Source organism: Salvelinus alpinus, chromosome 23 (assembly GCF_045679555.1).
Source record: "Salvelinus alpinus chromosome 23, SLU_Salpinus.1, whole genome shotgun sequence".
NCBI lineage: Eukaryota > Metazoa > Chordata > Actinopteri > Salmoniformes > Salmonidae > Salvelinus > Salvelinus alpinus.
This window is the reverse complement of record NC_092108.1, coordinates 37,742,603-37,763,055: the sequence shown is the minus strand read 5'-3', so window position 1 is coordinate 37,763,055 and position 20,453 is coordinate 37,742,603. Positions and strand designations below refer to the sequence as shown.

General features: G+C 45.1%; 1 protein-coding gene across 2 annotated transcripts in view; it reads left to right on the top strand.

Annotated features, from left to right (window-relative positions):
* Positions 1 to 20,453, top strand: part of LOC139550908 (glypican-1-like) — a 111,856-nt gene that overhangs the window by 77,315 nt on the left and 14,088 nt on the right. Inside the window, exons 1-3 of one of the 2 annotated variants that reach the window (XM_071362166.1) lie at positions 11,942 to 12,079; positions 18,150 to 18,377; positions 19,982 to 20,145. In XM_071362166.1, the coding sequence (XP_071218267.1) occupies positions 12,076 to 12,079; positions 18,150 to 18,377; positions 19,982 to 20,145 (396 nt within the window). In that variant the 5' untranslated portion in view covers positions 11,942 to 12,075. Of the gene's footprint in view, positions 1 to 11,941; positions 12,080 to 18,149; positions 18,378 to 19,981; positions 20,146 to 20,453 lie in introns of those variants that run through there. The other variant, XM_071362165.1, reaches the window with a different exon arrangement.

Here is a 20,453-nt window from a genome sequence, read left to right as displayed (position 1 = left end):
GTTCGCTACTCTTGCCTGCCCGACAGATTTTGTGATTGCCATTTACCAACTAGCCACTTTAACCGCTAGGTCCTTGTTTTCACAGTTTCTGCTTAGTTATTCAATAATGATTAGTTTGTTTGTTACTCACCACCTCCGCCATGGAACAGCTCTCTTCTTCCGATGAAGACCTGCTCTAGGATACCCAGTTACAGCGCTCAGCCAGACCGAGCCAGCCGGTCCAACCATCCACTGGCTCCCCCACTAAACAAAACCGACTTCAAGACCCACGCTCCCGTCACTCCAGACAGACACTGGGAGCCATGCTCCGCCGACTTCTTCTGAGCACCACTTCTGAGCACCTGGGACCTCAGGCCCAGATACCCAGCCAGACCTTCCAGACCCATCCGCCGGCCCCGTGAATCCCTGTCGTCTCAGAGCGACTCCCAGCCTCCTCCACTTGACTGTCTTGCCAACGCCGCACATCCCCGGTGTCGCCTGACAAGCACAATAAGGCCCACCACACCAGCTACCTTGGCTAACTCCTCTCGCTACTTTCGAGGGCGATCTGCGATCTACAGCGGCAACAAGTGCAAGCCACTAGCCATCACAGACTGGATGGTGGTCGGCTTCAAGGGGTTCCTCCGCGAGCAGGCAATCAATTTTTACAGGGGAGATCCCAAAGCGGTGCTGTTTTCGTTCTATACCAGGTCCCTCGGCGGAGAGGGCCCCACAAGCACATGCAGCGTCGAACAACGGACTGCCGACGATGATATCATGCCCCACAATCCCATTCGCTGTGAAGTTACCTACCAGTCTCCAGATGGCAGCGCCGCAGCGTCTGCTTCACTTGCTAGCCTAGCTGTTTCCACCAATAACTCCACAGCTCCCTCTACCGGTCCGGGATGCAGGATCCCTTCCTGACGATTCTGGAACTGCTCCCCCTGCTGGAGAGGGCCCCAGATTGCAGACAACACATCGGTGTCCGTCTTCCCCTGCTGGGTCAGAGGGTGCAGTCATCTCGTTCTCATGCCCGGAGGCCACAACTCCATCCTTCCCCACCCCCAGCACAACACGCAACACCCCCGAACCCCAGTGCAAACACCCCCCAGCGCAATGTGCAACACCCCACCCCAATCATTAAATATACCTCTCTTCCTTCCAATCTCTCTCGGGTACGGTTCCTGACACCACCACCGCTCCAGCCTTCCTCCCTCCATCCCCTGCCTATCCCAGCTCTCTCTGTCCCTAAACTCGCTATATCCAACCTCCCCCCTCATCCCTTCTTCACAGGCACCCTCCACGCCGGTTGGGCCGGAGACCTGAACCCACCACCGCCGCCATTCCATCCACAGCCGACTTCTTCAACATGGAAGTGAACAACACAACAACAGCTTCACTATCCCAACCATCTCCCAGCTCACCTACGTCTTTGACCCAGCCTTCACCAGTCTTCAACCCAGCCCAGTCTTCCACACAGCCTCGTCGGCGTTCGACATCAGCCTCCAACCCGGCCCCACCAGTCTTTGTCCCAACCTTTGACCCTGTCTCATCAGCGGTCGACCCAGCCTTCACCAGTCTTCGTCCCAGCCATCGACCCAGCCTCATCAGCCGTAGACCTAGCCTTTAGCAGTCTTCAACCCAGCCTCGTCGATGTTCAACACCAGCCTCCTCAGCCTTCGAACCAGCCCCGTTGGCCAACAATCCAGCCCGTCATCCTTCGTGCCCACAGCCTCCGAATTAGCCTCCAACGCAAGCCCACAGGCTCGGATTAGCCTTGGATACGACCTCTAAGTTAACAACCTATTCCCTACTCCAGCAGGCCACACCGCAAAGCAACTTCCTCTGCTCCACGTACCAACCATATCCTGTCCGTTTGCGATCACACTCCTCGAGCCTTCAACCTCCCAACGTCCTCCTCACACTTCACTGAAGCCTGTCCATCCTGTTCACCCGGTTCACATCCGATGAGCGACGGCGTGTCCCTCCATTCCCCCACACAGCTCACCACCATCCCTCAGCCTTCAGCCGGCCCCTGTCTCAGCCTCCAAAGCCTTCTTTGTGATGGCTTCATACCAAATCTTACATCATCTGTTGCCCTTGCTTGCAACCTGCCAGAGAACCACACCCCTCCACCAAAAGTGCCTGCTCTTCATCGTCCTACGGACAACCACGCACCTCCACCAAAAGAAACTGGCGCTCTTCATCGTCCTACGGATAACAACACCTCGATCATTACGATCCCCCCTTCACCAAGCTACCTCAACTACCACCACATTCCCTTACAAAACAATCCTTAAAACTATTATGTTAAAGGTGTGGTCTATATCTAGTGAATATACACAAAAGAAATCAAAAGACTTGTTTCCATTGTGGACCTCTATTGGTAGGCAAGGGCCCCCTTTGACTTGTCCAGGCTTGTCCAGCTGTACCCTACCATTACTGGACTGTCTATTGGTCTTAGCTGTGCCCTCCCATGATAACAATACACAATACACATTTGTCTTTTTGAATGTGCAGAGGGCATGAATTGTGTGTATCATGAAACGTATGAGGTTTGAGGACTTCAGACTTTTACTCTATCAGAGCAATTCATAATCTGGTAATAGTTGAGTATTTTAGCTGAGGTGATGGTTAAGTAGTTAAATGACAGAAGTGTTGATGGAGGAATGTACAAGTGCATAAGATTACAAGTGGCCTAGTCGGTTGTTTCCACATAATTTCAACCAAACAATTCAATGTGATGACATTGAATCAACTAAAACTAACATTGACATGACGTCTGTGCCCAGTGGGGAAGTGTATGACTTATGTTCTAGTCCCGTCTGGAGTCTCTCCTCATCAGTGTGTGATTAGCTGGGTGTGGGCCTGTGCCATGTGGCTAAGTGTAGGGTGTTACCGTCCCAGCCGGGATAGGCAGGCAGGCTGTACTGTAGACCCAAAGGACTGTGGAGGTCTAACTCTAACCCATCGAGTTAAGAGCAGAGCACATCTGTTTCAGAAGACGCTATTCCACACTGCAAGTGTGACTCTCACCAAGAGGAAATATAGATGTGCGATCTTAAATTTGACCCTGCTTCTCACAGCAGGAAAATAATTTTGCAGCAGCAGGAAAATAATTTTTCAGCAACAGTAAATGTGAATTATTATGTGGACGATTTGCATCTCCTGCCACGCAGGAAAATTCCCTGTGACAACAGGCCTGGGCACATATATCTGTTGAATAGATTTGCACCGAAGCATCAGCTTAGCCAAAACCTCTAATTCTTCATAAATGAGGGGTTTATCATAGTTTCCCTTCTCAATGACTCCTCATATTTTCTACTGGAAAAGCACATTTTCTGCCTGGAGCCGTGGAGTCAGAAGAGCGTGTGTGCGGGCATGTGTGTGTGGAGACAGAGCAGTGGGAGCTACCAGCTGCCAGCTGCTAACAATGGAAAGAAAAGGACAGTAGGGGTCTGCTTCCACTGCCCGCAGAAGAAAGTGGGTTGGAGCTATGTGACGAAAGAGAAAATGAGAGAAAGAGAGAAATAAATCACGATAGAGGGCGAGTGTGTGTGTGTGTGAGGATGAGAGGGAGTCAGAAAGTGACAGGTGAGGCCGAGTGACAAACACCTGAAGAGACCAAATGAAAGTTGGGGGCTGAAAGTCAACGAGAGAGAGAGGTGGAGGAGTAGAGGTCAAAGAGGACGTCAAGGAAAGACACCTATGGGAGAGGTGTTGGATGGCGGGCAGCTGTGCCAGACAGAAGGTGCCGTTATCCTAGCAGGTGGTGGAAGGGCTAATGGTGTCATGCCAGGCATCTGTGTGAGAGTGAGTGAGTGGGTGAGAGAGAGAGAATGCGACCCTGGCACTTTGAACAGCAGCCCTTCATACACACACACACACACTCGACAGACACAACACTCCAGTATCACTAGCCAGTGGGTTATTGCCTTGTGTATGTCAGCCTATTTTTTTTGCCTGCGATGCAGATTACTCCTCATTTAAGTAGATTTGATCACAGAGCTCTGGCTGACGGGCACACTCAGTTCTACACTTAGAATAAAGGGTGACTCCATGAACCTTGGAGATGTTCAATGCTTTGAGCGCGTTCCACATCTAAGGCGAGATGACGCGACAACTAATGGTCGCGTGCCACGCCATCGACTGTGTGATCGACTAACAAATTGCTATAGCATATGATGTGGCTAGCTGATACTTAAAATAACCATACAGGCGTTCTAAGATCTGTCAGGCGTCAGCAACGTCTAAGCTCTGGAACACGGCCCTTATTAAAGAAGGTTCAAAATGAAACCCCTCGCATTACATAAAGGTTCCGTTTTGAACCTTTACACAGGGGTTTCCCTGAAGACCCTTTTCAGAGTTCTTCGAGGAACCTTTTTGAACTGGAAAGATGACCCCGTGTGACTTTTACATTCATGATATGTAGATATTGATTCAGGAAGGTTATAATTTAGAAATGCCTTACAGGCTTAGTTCAGCTGTCTTACCCCTATCAGAGCCCCCAATATCAGCTTGTTTTATTCCTTTGTTTGTAAACAATGTAGGCCTAGTTGTAAACAAACACAGTACAGCCTCAAAAGATGGTTCAAAGTATAATGCTGATATCATGGATGGTCAGCAATTGCATCCGTAGTTCTGTCTGTGAATTTGAGAGGGGTTACATTTCCAGCCCCGTCCCTCAGTTTTCTTTTACCGAAACAGTGATGGGGTAACCACTGTGATATTATTTAAACCGCAGATTGCCCCTTTAAGAAACTCCGTTTCAAATTGGGTTGGCTGGGATTGAATGTCCCTAAGAAGTTGTTTTCATGGTTGTCTGAACAAAACAGTAGGCTTTTCATCTAATGACGAAATTGTTATACAGTTCTAGGATTATATCACCTGAAAGCAGAAAGAATCCTATCATATCGTAATCTGTTATGATTTATGAGCAGTTCATTGAGGTTTAATACATGAATTTAAGTGTCTTGGGACCATCAGTAAACATTAGGATTGTCCACATAACGTGATATTTTCCCCCCTAAATTAGACCCAGCATGGCGTTTATTTTGTCCCCAATTCTTCCCATTTATAGACAACATATTTGATTAATTCTCAGACAAATGTCCTGCTTTCAGGGTCACCTCTGCTGATGTCATAAGTGCCAAGGACATATGCTCCATTATGCCGCCTGATTGGCTCGTGGTCTCAGCATGCAAATCACGTCGGGCAGCAGCCAGTGTTACAGCTTTCTTAATACACCAAACACATTACTTACTGTGAAAAGAGGATGGCGGGAGAGAGAGGAGGGATGCAGGCGGGAGACAAAGAGAGGAAAGGAGGAGAGAGAAAGATGGAGAGAGGGACGGGAGAAGGTTAGAAGGAGAAGGGGGAAGAACGGAGAGACAGGAGAGGGAGAGAGGGGAAAGAGGTAGAGGAGAAGGAGAGAGTTAGAAGGAGAAGAGCGAGGGGGAAAGGGATGGACAGCGAGCAATGAAGGGGGAGAGAGATGGAAAAATATGAGATTTTGGAGAGGGACAGTGAAAGAAAGAAGGAGTGGAGAAGGGGAAAACAGATGAAAAAAGAGGAGGGAGTGGATAGATGGTAAATAGTGCATGAGAAAGAGAGACAGAGAAACACAGAAATAGAGACAGAGTGAGAAACATAGTTTGAGAGAGAGAGAGAGACTGAGGCATCGGAGTGTGGTGTGTCAGAACAGCTCTCCATCCATCACAACACTTATCAGCGGTGCGGTTAGCGCCATTATCCGAGGAGGGCAACGGCCCCTTAAGAAGCATTTAAACGCCATTAAAGACCACTATATTAAACAGACACACACACACACGCTGAGAGACACCATTCATCAACTGATGTCTGCAGGCTAACATCCCTCTGTTGTCTCGCTCTCTCTCTATTTATCTCTCTCCGTCTCTCACCACAACATCCTCTTCCACTGTCTGACTATGGCCTTGGGAATGTGGTCCATTGTTTGGGTAATGGGGAATATACAGCTGGAGGTAGTTGAGACTCATTGATATGTATGATTTGACAGAACTATGAGGGCGTTGAAGCATCAAGGGTCATTATGGTAGGCTGTTGTGATGGAGTGTTTTGTAACAGAATAGGTTACTTTTGGGCCCAACCAAGGCCCAGAGTAAATTTGTTTGTTGTGTTTGTTGTGTATGTGATAGGGAGTGCCCTGAGTAACAAGGAAAGAGAGAGAGAGAGAGAGAGAGAGAGAGAGAGAGAGAGAGAGAGAGAGAGAGAGAGAGAGAGAGAGAGAGAGAGAGAGAGAGAGAGAGAGAGAGAGAGAGAGAGAGAGAGAGAGAGAGAGAGAGAGAGAGCCATAGAGGAAGGGTCTAGAACAATCTGCTGTTGAGGGGACTGGGGCATCAATGAAAGGCCAAGCTAGCCAGGCCTAAAGCAACCACATGCATCCCATCCAACTCTCCCTCCTCTCTTCCCTCGATCTCCTCGCTGACTCACTCAGTCCATCTCGCTCCCGCCTTCCCTCAGCCAAGGAGCGTACTGTTAATCTGATCATTCACTTGTCAAACTAGACAAATGCAATTAGGAGGACGGGATACATTGGCGCCGAGGCCTCGACAGTTCACTCCTCCTCCCTCTCTCCATTTATCTCTCCCTCCCTCTGTCTCTCCATTTCCTGCCTCACCACAAATTAATACACAAGCTATTCGTGTCCAGAACCATACAGAGCTATTACAGTGTGTGTGCAAATGTGTATGACAGTTTGCTACAGCTGGAAAGCAATCCTGCAGCAACAAGAAATTTGAATTATTATATGGATTATAATTCATGGACATTTTTGTAGGGTTTGAAAAAAATGTTGTAAGGCAAAACCTAGTCTGAAATGTTTAACTGGAAATCACAACGTTCAGAAGCCTTTTTAAACATCAAATACACTATACATTTTAAATGTCCTGCGTTGCAGGAAAGTTCCCCTGCAACAGGGTGATCCAATGATGATCCTACATCTGTACGTGTGTGTGTGGTGAGATGGAGAGGTGTCAGATTACCCTCATTAGTGGTGTTCTGTATAGGACAGAGTCGGGAGAAGGGCCTAACAACAGATACAGCTAGTCTGTTTCTTATCCAGAGAATGACCTGAGAATGACCCAGGAGGATAGCATGCCTTGTGCTGTCCTATTTTCACTCGAAGTTACACACACAAACGCAGACACGCACACACCCCTCTGGATATAGCTCTGGTGGTGGTAATGTCACACGGTATCATGATGTCAGAGTGGTGAGTGATCAGATTGGGATCATCAGGTTATCACATCAGGATCACTGTGTATAAGGCTCCTGTGGGGGACAGTAATCCAGGATCATTAGGATGAATAGCAGTGGTGCAGTACACTGAGCCCCCTGTGTCAGAAACTGATTCAAGATCAGTTGTTTGTAGCCAGGCCACAGTAAGCCCTCTGAGAGAGAAACTGATTCAGGATCAGCCTGCAATGAGCAGAGGTGGTACAGGGTAGGCCCAGTAAGCTTCCAGTAGGAGTAATTGGTAGTGGGAGGAGGATCAACATCAACTCTTAAACACAAAGGCACTGAATCCCACATCAATACCAAGGCTTATCTTGTGAGGGGAGAGAGAAGAGGAGAGGAGAGAGAAGGGAATGGAGGAGAGAACGAGAGAATCAACAGGATTATGGAGAAAGATAGAAGCGTAAACTACTGAGAACACTGTGTGTGTGTGTGTGTGTGTGTGTGTGTGTGTGTGTGTGTGTGTGTGTGTGTGTGTGTGTGTGTGTGTGTGTGTGTGTGTGTGTGTGTGTGTGTGTGTGTGTGTGTGTGTGTGTGTCCGTCCGTCCGTCCGTCCGTCCGTGGGTGCATGTTTTTGTGGACTATGCAAAGTGGCTGGTATTGAGTATATGGTTTCCAGTAGTCAGGTATGAAGGGTGAATATTTCAAACAGAGAAAGGGAGTTAGAGTTACACTACCATTCCAAGGTTTGGGGTCACTTAGAAATGTCCTTGTTTTTGAAAGAAAAGCAAAAAAAAATGTCCGTTAAAATAACATCAAATTGTCCAGAAATACAGTGTAGACATTGTTTCAGAAGAAAGTCTTATTTTCTGGCCATTTTGAGCCTGTAATCGAACCCACAAATGCTGATGCTCCTTATACACCAGCATCCCGAAGTCGCCTCTTCCCTCTTGACATTGAGACTGGTGTTTTGAGGGTACTATTTAATGAAGCTGCCAGTTGTGAGGCGTCTGTTTCTCAAACTAGACACTCTAATGTGCTTGTCCTCTTGCTCAGTTGTGCACCGGGGCCTCCCACTCATCTTTCTATTCTGGTTAGAGCCAGTTTGCGCTGTTCTGTGAAGGGAGTAGTACACAGCATTGTACGAGATCTTCAGTTTCAGCCTTAATTTCTCGGAACAAGAATAGACTGATGAGTTTCAGAAGAAAGTTCTTTGTTACTGGACATTTTGAGCCTGTAATCGAACCCACAAATGCTGATGCTCCAGTTACTCAACTAGTCTAAAGAAGGCCAGTTTTATTGCTTCTTTACTCAGGACAACAGTTTTCAGCTGTGCTAACATAATTGCAAAAGGATTTTCTAATGATAAATTAACCTTTTAAAATGATAAACTTGGATTAGCTAACACAACGTGCCACTGGAACACAGGAGTGATGGTTGCTGATAATGAGCCTCTGTACGCCTATGTAGATATACCATTCAAAATCATCAATTTCCAGCTCCAATAGTCATTTACAACATTAACAATGTCTACACTGTATTTCTGATCAATTTGATGTTATTGTAATGGGCAAAAAGGTGTGCTTTTCTTTCAAAAACAAGGACATTTCTAAGTGACACCAAACTTTTGAACGGTACTGCACACTGAACATAGAAACGCAACATGTAAAGTGTTGGTCCCATGTTTCATGAGCTGAAATAAAAATATCCCAGACATTTTCCAAACGCATAAAAGCTTATTTCTCTCAAATGTTGCAGACAAATTTGGTTATTTTCATGTTATTGAGCATTCCTCCTTTGCCAAGATAATCCATCCACCTGTCAGGTGTGGCATACCAAAAAGCTGATTAAACAGCATGATTGTTACACAGGTGCACCTTGTGCTGGGGACAATAAAAGGCCACTCTAAAATGTGCAGTTTTGTCACATAACACAATGCCACTGATGTCTCAAGTTTTGAGGGAATGTGGAATTGGCATGCTGACTGCAGGAATGTCCACCAGAGCTGAATGTTCATTTCTCTACCATAAGCCACCTCCAATGTTGTTTTAGAAATGTTGGCAGTACATCAAACCGGCCTCAAAACCGTAGACCATATGTAACCACACCAGAACCTCCACATCCGGCTTCTTCACCTGCGGGATGGTCTGAGACGAGCCACCCTGACAGCTGATGAAACTGTGGGTTTGCAGAACCAAAGAATTTCTGCACAAACTGTCATAAACTGTCTCATGGAAGCTCATCTGCGTGCTCATCGTCCTCACCACAGGTCTTGAACTGACTGCAGTTCGGCATTGTAAGCACCTTCAGTTGGAAAATGCTCCCCTTCGATGGCCATTGGAACACTGTAGAAATGGGCCATTCACGGATTAATCCTGGTTTCAACCCCTCTTTCCTTTCAACAGGTAAGTTGACTGAGAACACATTCTCATTTACAGCAATGACCTGGGGAATAGTTACTGGGGAGAGGAGGGGGAATGAGTGAGCCAGTTGGAAGCTGGGGATGATTAGGTGCCAGATTGGGAATTTAGCCAGGACACCAGGGTTAACACCCCTACTCTTACGATAAGTGCCATGGGATCTTTAGTGAACACAGAGAGTCAGGACACCCGTTCAGCGTCCCATCCGAAAGACGACACCCTACACAGGGCAATGTCCCCAATCACTGCCCTGGAGCATTGGGATATTTTATTTTAGACCAGAGGAAAGGGTGCCTCCTACTGGCCCTCCAACACCACTTCCAGCAGCATCTGATCTTCCATCCAAGGACCGACCAGGACCAACCGTGCTTAGCTTCAGAGGCAAGCCCGCAGTGGGATGCAAGGTGTGTGTGTGTATATATTTAACCTTTACTTTGACAGGGAGTCATGTTGAGACCAAGGTCTCTTTTGTAAATGAGCCCTGTAATTACAAAGATACACATCAACTACAAAATGCAAAACAGGAATACAGAACAGGATCATAGAAGAACACATTCTTCATCAAAAAGGTCTTCAATCTGCAGTGTACTGTCCTCCTTGAGGTGTTTCTAACCAAAATTAGACAGCCAGCTAAACGACATGGGTCAGAAAATAGCCTCCTACCTCCAGTGGTTTATTGAAGTCATACAGGAAGTCAATGAATACGGAGTGAAACCGAAAAGATAGATACAGCTCTCTATACATAACAGGAATTGCTTGCGCCAAGTACTGTTAGATTGAAAAGCTTAGCTGACAGCTGTATTTTATACAGAAATACAGCATATAAGTTCAAGTGCACTGTTCCAAGCACCTAACATGCTAAATACAACACTCTGCTGATGTGAAATAATAGGCTATAACAATGGTAGCTAGCATATGTACACTGGACGGCAAACAGCTAACATATCTAGCAATGTAAAGGTACATAATCACAATGTTCTAAGCATTAGAAATGCAAAATACTTCCTAATATAATTAGATGAATAGCTAATTAAACATTTTAATATTCACAAGCCATGCTTACGCAGGCATAAAAGAATGGCAGATAATCATGAGTCCATTGCTGGCCTGACAAATGTGCTTAATCAAATGAAACACTTCCTGCTTCCTGTTTTACAGCGCCACAGAACAAAGTACCATAGAAGAAATACGATTAAGTAGGTGCCATACATGATATGGGCAGCAGATGGCGCTAAATCACAAAGTGCGTACAAAACCTGAATGAGAGGCAGAACAAGTCGTCTGAATTGGCCTAGACGTACCAAAATGTAGAAGTGTGTGAGCAGGTAGACGTGCGGGTTATTATATGCATGTGAAAGAATATTCCTAATAGTACATTATACCTGGGTTATTGTGTTAGCATATGCCCAGTATAGAGCAGCGTATAGCTTTACAGCACCTACAGCCACTGCTCTCCTATCCCTCTGGTCACCACAACCTGGTGCTCTGTCACTGGGGATGATTATCCCTCAACCCCCCCCCCCCCCCCCCCAACGGAGGTCATGGTGCTGATGAGGGAGAGGTGGAGGGGGAAAGGTTGAGAGGGGGATGAAGGGGAGTTGGAGGGCTAGATTGTGGTCCCTCTGGGGTCCCTTAGAAACAAAATGGAAGAGCAAGGTCATACACACACATGTTCGTGCCCGGGCACACACACACACACGCACACACTGTGTCATGTTAATGATGGTCATTAGTCACCAAGGCTGAAGGGCACTGGCTGGGGACTGGCTGCCCTATGGAACAGTAGGAGATTACTAAACACTCGCCCTGTTCTGGAAAGAAATGTCTAGGATTTCTGACATGCCCATGTGTAAATCTTATCTGAAGGGATACCATGTATTATCTGACTGCTATTTACTCTGTTGTATAAAAAATATACATGTCTTTGAGCCAAAGCATGGCTTGTTCTGTCTTTTTCTATTTTAGCCAGTGTGTCTTCCAAGCCAGCTAAGACAACAGTATAGCCCCAGCAACAGTCTGCTCGTGTCACAGGCTGTCAGTCTGTAAGTACTGTTTACTCTAGGACAGGGGTCTCCAACAGGTCTCGCAGCCCACCTATGAGGAGCTCACCAAACAATTCTGAAAGTGCATGGAATTTTCACATGTTCCACCACAAACTGTCATAAACACATCTCACGAGTATCAGACACAGCCAGGCTCGCAGCTACTATCTAATCAACGCAACATTGACGTTATCCCACCCCTGTTCAGCCACTATTGGCTTAAAAAGCCAAACCTAACACAATATCTGCCAATTAATTTCCAACCATATTTCCCCTGTATGTCTGTGTGGTGCGCGCCTTTGTCTATCACTCTGTGTAAAGCCAGTTGATGTGATAACCGTCTTGTGGGTTGACAGAACTACTATCCCCAAAACCTTAAATGTTACCTGCAAAGTAGGCTTACCTGGCAGAAGTATATCATGAGTAAGTATATCATTTGTATCTATTATTTGTTATTTGCTAACTTTGCCATGAAATGAGCAGCAGCAGTACAGAACCATCACTAGACCGGCACAGTAGATGCACATTCCTCACTTGCTAGATGTGCAATTAAAGGGGAATTACAATCAAGAATCAAAAGTCTTCTGATGTGATTTAAGCGTGGACATGGACTCAGAACATCACATTTCTGTTGTTTCTCTATGAACAATTGGAATTTTAAGAAAAGTAAAACTGAGAACAGAATTTGTGAAAATATAAAACAGAATTTGCAGGGGAAAATCACAGATTTTATAGGGGCCTCCTTAGAGTTGTTTATGAACCATTATTTTACGAGGTATATTTGCAGAAAATTCTCTTGTACACTAAGGACCCGGAGAGGAGTTGACAACATAATGCACTACTTTCTCTTGTACACTAAGGACCTGGGGAAGAGTTACAGGGGAGAGGAGACGAGATGAATGTGCCTATTTGAAAGCTATATATCTTTTTTTTTCATTTTAAAAAGTAGCTCTCATGCTAGAAAAGGAGACCCCTGCCCTAGGATAAACACACAGACAGTGTCAGTCTCTCTGAGATTTTAGTGTATGTGTGTGTGTGTGTGCGTGCGTGCATGCGTCCCTGCCTGTGTGTGTGTGACAGCAGAGCGGCACTCCCGGCTAATCCTAACAGACACAGAGTTCTGGAGAAGTCCGTCTGACTGGCATTGGGTCAGGTGGCAGGGGAGCGATCTGTCATCCAGTCAGAAACACAGCGGCCAAGCACTTTGCTCTGCTCAGAAAGGCCTGGAATATCAGGCTTTTTGTGTTTTTTTACCCTGAGCGTTCAGGTAGCTGCTGGGGATGTTGGTATTGTAGGTCTTCTCACGGTGTCTGTGTCTCACCCTCAGTCGGCCACCTGTCCCACTGTGTAGGCATTTGGTTGAATTCAAAACAAAAGCCTTTAGCGATGCTTACTGCTAGCTTAGAATCCGCTACACATCAGTTGCATTATACAGCAACGTTTGCATTGCCTTAAAAAGCTCAACTTTAGTCCCCCAGCTAGCCCTGAAATGTCACCATAACAAAGCCCATTATCAGTAAAGACTTCCAGTAAACACTCTGTTCGCCTCTAGTCATTATTTCTCTCTGTTGTGTTTACTGGCAGTGTTGGCTTTAATGAGGATACTTTGTTTTTGTAATGTTTCCCAATCATTCCCCAGCGAAACAGTAGAAAGCACATATTCCCCAAAATATAACGCTCCCCCCCTTTAATGTCTAGTAATAATGAGTAGAACTATAGGAGAATAGTGACACATCATCAGACAAGGCCATGCTTAGATAACGCTGAGCAATGATTACCATTATATTCTATAATTTATTCAACACTGTCGTATCATCTTCAGGCAGTGTGTCTGCGTGTGTACTGGATGTGTGTGGTGAATGTATGCTGTGTGTGTGTGTGTGTGTTTGTGTATGACCCCATAGGGACCACAATCTAACGGGGGGTGAGTGAGTGAGTGAGTGAGTGAGTGAGTGAGTGAGTGAGTGAGTGAGTGAGTGAGTGAGTGAGTGAGTGGGTGAGTGGGTGAGTGGGTGAGTGAGTGAGTGAGTGAGGGAGTGAGTGAGAGAGAGAACAAAACATTACTATAGGTGAGGCAATGTTTTTCCACTCCTCAATTGTCCGGTGTTGGTCTTCCTGTGCCCACTGGAGCTGCTTCGTCTTGTTTTTAGCTGATAGGAGTGGAACCCGGTGTGGTTGTCTGCCGCAATTGCCTGTCTGTGACGGCTCTTAAATACAAGTAAAACTAAATGCATGCTCTTCAACCGATCGCTGCCCGCACCTGCCCGCCCGTCCATCACTACTCTGGACGGTTCTGACTTAGAATATGTGGACAACTACAAATACCTAGGTGCCTGGTTAGACTGTAAACTGTAAAAATGTAATCTAGAATTGGCTTCCTATTTCGCAACAAAGCATCCTTCACTCATGCTGCCAAACATACCCTCGTAAAACTGACCATCCTACCGATCCTCGACTTCGGCGATGTCATTTACAAAATAGCCTGCAACACTCTACTCAACAAATTGGATGCAGTCTATCACAGTGCCATCCGTTTTGTCACCAAAGCCCCATATACTACCCACCCCTGCGACCTGTACGCTCTCGTTGGCTGGCCCTCGCTTCATACTCGTCGCCATACCCACTGGCTCCAGGTCATCTACAAGACCCTGCTAGGTAAAGCCCCACCTTATCTCAGTTCGCTGATCACCATAGCAGCACCCACCCGTAGCACGCGCTCCAGCAGGTATATCTCACTGGTCACCCCCAAAGCCAATTCCTCCTTTGGCCGCCTTTCCTTCCAGTTCTCTGCTGCCAATGACTGGAAATAACTACAACAATCACTGAAACTGGAGACTTATATCTCCCTCACTAGCTTTAAGCATAAGCTGTCAGAGCAGCTCACAGATCACTGCACCTGTACATAGCCCATCTGTAAATAGCCCATCCAACTACCTCATCCCCTACTGTATTTATTTATTTATCTTGCTCCTTTGCACCCCAGTATTTCTACTTTGCACATTCATCTACTGCACATCTACCATTCCAGTGTTTAATTTCTATATTTTATTTACTTTGCCACCATGGCCTATTTATTGCCTTAACTCCCTTATCTCACCTCATTTGCACACATTGTATATAGACTTGTTTTTCTACTGTATTATTGACTGTATGTTTGTTTACTCCATGTGTAACTCTGTGTTGTTGTATGTGTTGAACTGCTTTGCTTTATCTTGGCCAGGTCGCAGTTGTAATTGAGAACTTGTTCTCAACTTGCATATCTGGTTAAATAAAGGTTAAATACATTTTTAAAAAGAGGCAGAAGGAATCCTGTGAGGATGAGGCCTGGGATTCAAATTAAAATGTTGAACAAAACGCACATCACAACAAAAGACAACAACACAACATGGTAGCAACACAAACATGACAGCAAAACAAAATGGTAGCAACACAAACATGGCACAAACACTGTTAGGCACAGACAACAAATACATATATACAGTTGAAGTCGGAAGTTTACATACACTTATGTTGGAGTCATTAAAACTCGTTTTTCAACCACTCCACAAATTTCTTGTTAACAAACTATAGTTTTGGCAAGTCGGTTAGGACATATGCTTTGTGCATAACACAAGTAATTTTTCCAAGAATTGTTTACAGACAGATTATTTCACTTATAATTCACTGTATCACAATTCCAGAGGGTCAGAAGTTTACATCCACTAAGTTGACTGTGCCTTTAAACAGCTTGGAAAATTCCAGAAAATTATGTCATGGCTTTAGAAGCTTCTGATAGGCTAATTAACATCATTTGAATCAATTGGAGATGTACCTGCGGATGTATTTCGAGGCCTACCTTCAAACTCAGTGCCTCTTTGCTTGACATCATGGGAAAATCAAAAGAAATGAGCCAACACCTCAGAAAGAAAATAGTAGACCTCCACAAGTCTGGTTCATCCTTGAGAGCAATTTCCAAACGCCTGAAGGTACCACATTCATCTGTACAAACAATAGTATGCAAGTATAAACACCATGGGACCACACAGCCGTCATACTGCTCAGGAAGGAGACGTGTTCTGTCTCCAAAGGATGAACGTACTTTGCTGCGAAAAGTGCAAATCAATCCCAGAACAACAGCAAAGGACCATGTGAAGATGCTGGAGGAAACAGGTACAAAAGTATCTATATCCACAGTAAAGTGAGTCCTATATCGACATAACCTGAAAGGCCGCTCAGAAAGCAAGAAGCCACATCTCCAAAACCGCCCAAAAAAAGCCAGACTACGGTTTGCAACTGCACATGTGGACAAAGATTGTAATTTTTGGAGAAATGTCCTATGGTCTGATGAGACAAAAATAGAACTGTTTGGCCATAATGACCATTGTTATGTTTGGAGGAAAAAGGGTGAGGCTTGCAAGCCAAAGAACACCCTCCAAACCGTGAAGCACAGGGGTGGCAGCATCATGTTGTGGGAGTGCTTTGCTGCAGGAGGGACTGGTGCACTTCATAGGCATCATGAGGAGGAAAATTATGTGGATATATTGAAGCAACATCTCAAGACATCAGTCAGGAAGTTAAAGCTTGGTCACAAATGGGTCTTCCAAATGTACAATGACCCCAAGCACACTTCCAAAGTTGTGGCAAAATGGCTTAAGGACAACAAAGTCAAGGTATTGGAGTGGCCATCACAAAGCCCTGACCTCAATCCTATAGAACATTTGTGGGCAGAACTGAAAAAGTGTGTGCGAACAAGGAGGCTTACAAACCTGACTCAGTTACACCAGCTCTGTCAGGAGGAATGAGCCAAAATTCACCCAACTTATTGTGGGAAGCTTATGGAAGGCTACCCGAAACGTTTGACCCAAGTTAAACAATTTAAAGGCAATGCTACCAAATACTAATTGAGTGCATGTACACTTCTGACCCACTGAGAATGTGATGAAAGAAATAAAAGCTGAAATAAATCATTCTCTCTACTATTATTCTGACATTTCACATTCTTAAAATAAAGTGGTGATCCTAACTGACAGGGGATTTTTACTCGGAGTAAATGTCAAGAATTGTGAAAAATGTAGTTTAAATGTATTTGGCTAAGGTGTATGTAAACTTCCGACTTCAACTGCATATATAATAGAGAGAGGGAGAGAGTAAGACAGCGAGAGAGACACACAGAGAGAGACAATACTGTTGAGCAAAGGGAGTTCTCTAACCCATACTTGGGGGTTTCATAGAGGCTCAGTGATTCCTCTCCTCAGCTGCTCCCCATCTGGGGTGTATGGCGGGCCGGAGGAGATAAGAACGCCTTCAAAGAAAACGACACAGTCAGACAAATGGACACGCATTAAAGACGATGCAATGAAAATGTATTCTTGTATTCTTCTTGCTTTTGGTCAGAGCCATGGTACTGACAGATTGGAGAGTCCCATTCCAGCAGGACTGGGTTTGTCTGCTGTTGATGTTGCTCTCTGCTTTTGTTTGTGTGTGTCTCTGCAGGCCTGCATGTGCCTGTGTCTGTTGGTGCCAGTTTATGCTGTATGCCTCTGACTGTGTTTTCTCTGCTGTCTCTGTATCCCACTCATTGTGTTTTATGTGTTTGGCAAGAGTATCTTCCACAGCACATCCTATCCTTATCCTGAGAATACATTTAAACACTTCCTCTCCGGGTTCATCTCTGTGGCATCTTTCATACGCAGTACAAAGCCATGAGACACAGAGAGAGAAGTGGTGTAAAGTTTCTGAGAAGTCGGTGCAGAGCCCCAGTCCTCACAGCTAAACTACACTAAACGGCAGGGAGCTGTATCATAGGCAACACCGCTCTTTGAGACTGACCTATGTCCTACTGTTGTTTGTCGCAAGGGGGATTCTGAAAAAAAAACACATAAAAGGGAAATTATACCCTTTCATTTTTGCATTTACTTTGCTTCCAAACCCCCTGTGAAGAGACTGTGTCATGTAAAGAGGGTGAGAGAGAAAACAGAAGAAGAACGAGAAAAACATCGATCAACAGCTCAGCTAAGAACCACTAAAGCTATGCACAACAAAGTAAAGCAATACCACTGCCTGAAAGTGAAGTCTGAAGAGAACATAGACTGCCTATCTAAATCCTCCTACTAGGACGGCTAGTAGCCTAGTTCACTGGTTCTCAATCCTGGTCCTGGGGACACATTTTAGTTTTACCCTAGCACTACACTGCTGATTCAAATGATCAACTCATCAAAAGGCTTTGATGATTTGAATCAGGTGTGTAGTGCTAGGGCAAAACTAAAATGTGCCCCCTTTGTGTCCCCATGACCAAGGTTGAGAACCACTGGCCTAATTGTTTAGAGCATTGGGCCAGTAACCAAAATGTTTCTGGTTTGAATCCCCAAGATGACTAGGTCAAAAATCTATCAATGTGCCCTTGAGCAAGGCACCTATTCCTAGTTGCTCTGGATAAGTGTCTGCTAAACTGTAAATGTAATCCCACCAGATTGGACTTCCTGTTTTACACTTCCTGTTTCCTGTCACATTCCAGATTACCTCCTGGAGCTGCTGAACAGTTCGGAGGTTCTCCTGCAAGAGTCCTACCCCCCGGTGCTAGGTTTCCTGTACACCCAGAACACCCGCGTGTTCTCTGACCTGTACACGGAGCTGAGACGGTACTACCGCGGTTCCAACATCAACATAGAGGAGGCGCTCAACGAGTTCTGGGCCCGCCTGCTGGAGAGGCTGTTCAAGGGAGCCAACGGACAATACCTCATAGGTACGTAATCATTACGCATTGAACTTAAATATGATCTTTGAAATATTTAACTTTTACAATCTCCATTGAAAATAAATGCTGCTTTTTTCCCAACTCATCCAAATATTAAGTAGAATAATAATAAAATGATTTCATCAATCTGACTCCAATGTTATGTGAATAAATGCAACCGGCCCTATGCGTCTCTGGAGGATCTAGCAAGATAGCGAATAATTGCATCAGTGACTCAGTATGTCTATAATGAACATGTGTCTGTCTTGCACCGTTATGCAATTATTAAGAGGCTGGGTACAAATAGCTAATCCTGGCGACCAATGTTCCAGCACTAATTTATTGGGGCAAGCAGCTCAGGGATGTTAAGTTGGTACCCAAGCATGTGCTATGTGTGCAGTGTAGTTAATTTAACAACTATCAAATTATAGGCATATAGCCAATCAAATAATTACTCTGTGAAAGGAGGAATGGGTTTACTAATAGAATGTATTAGTCACAAAATAATTGACACTCAAACAATTACAGTGTACATGAAATACCTGATACATGAAAAACTATTCAGAATAAATGACTATCACCAATAGGCTAAGACTTTTATTTAACAAGTCAGTTAAGAACAAATTATTCTTTTCAACGAAGGCCTAGGAACAGTGGGTTAACTGCCTTGTTCAGGGGCAGAATGACACGATTTTTAACTTGTCACCTCGGGGATTCGATCTAGCAACCTTTCGGTTACCTGCCTAACGCTCGAACCACTAGGCTACCTGCCGACTTAACGTGGTTACACGTGTCTTCAGTTCAGAACATACTCTAAGACAAAAACAAACGATGCGCGTCTGACATACACAGGAGCTTAGTAGCAAGTTCTCAAAGTATGAGCGAATTCACGGCTCTTTAAACCAAATTTCAAATAACTCAAGTGGGAACCCAACGTGAATTACCATTTCTTAACACTTTGCTAGTGAAAACAAAAGACAGCAAAACACCAGGCAGATTCTAATCTAATCAACTCAATTTGAGTGTTATGACCAAACAACAGGAATGTGCCTGACAACCAGTCAACCCAACATACCATTTCAATTCCAGTCACACATCAACCAGAAAACACAATTCAATAAGACATATTAACATATGCAGCTCTTTATAGGCTCTTGAAACAAACCCAACACGACAATTTAATTCACACGGTAACATGAATTTAATTTGTTTGAGTTTTCATCAGTCATCACACCTCTCCTAGCGCCAATGACCCCAAGGACCTCCGTGGGGACGTCTCTTTCCCGAGGTTGCCACGGCGAAGGTGTGACTCTCTCTTATGAGATGCAAATATACAGCCATCCATCCAGACAATGCCACATTGTATGAACATGCCAGGCTGGCGTCTATCACTGGCCTTCGTCACCGTTCACATTTGTTCACTCTCTATTTTTCGCCCCACAAACTCTTGCGTTGAAATTGAATTACCTCAACCCTGGTAAATATTGTCATGATTTTCATCTTGTTTGCTTTCAACTTTTATTCTTAACTATGTGAGGTTGTTATATTGCTTTAGCTATCATTATGAGGGATGTATGAAGGGTGTTTAACTAATAAAGTTATTTTGATTGTAGGTGATGACTACCTGGAGTGTGTGTCCAAGCAGTCGGAGACGCTGCGACCCTTTGGTGACACCCCCCGCAACCTCAAGTTGAAGGTGACACGTACATTTGTGGCGGCACGCTCCTTTGTCCAGGGACTGGTGATAAGCGGGGAGGTGGTTCGCAAGGTGTCACAGGTAAGACAGACTATCTTTCTCCCTCTTATGTTTGTCAGTGTCTTTCTCTCTCTCTCTCTCTCTCTCTCTCTCTCTCTCTCTCTCTCTCTCTCTCTCTCTCTCTCTCTCTCTCTCTCTCTCTCTCTCTCTCTCTCTCTCTCTCTCTCTCTCTCTCTCTCTCTCTCTCTCTCTCTCTCTCTCTCTCTCTCTCTCTCTCTCTCATCCTGTCAATTAAACCTACTGTACATCAATCTGGCACTTTATACACCAAGTATCTGGAGCTTTGAGATACGTTTTGAGAAACATTCTACCAAACTAATGCTACGGCA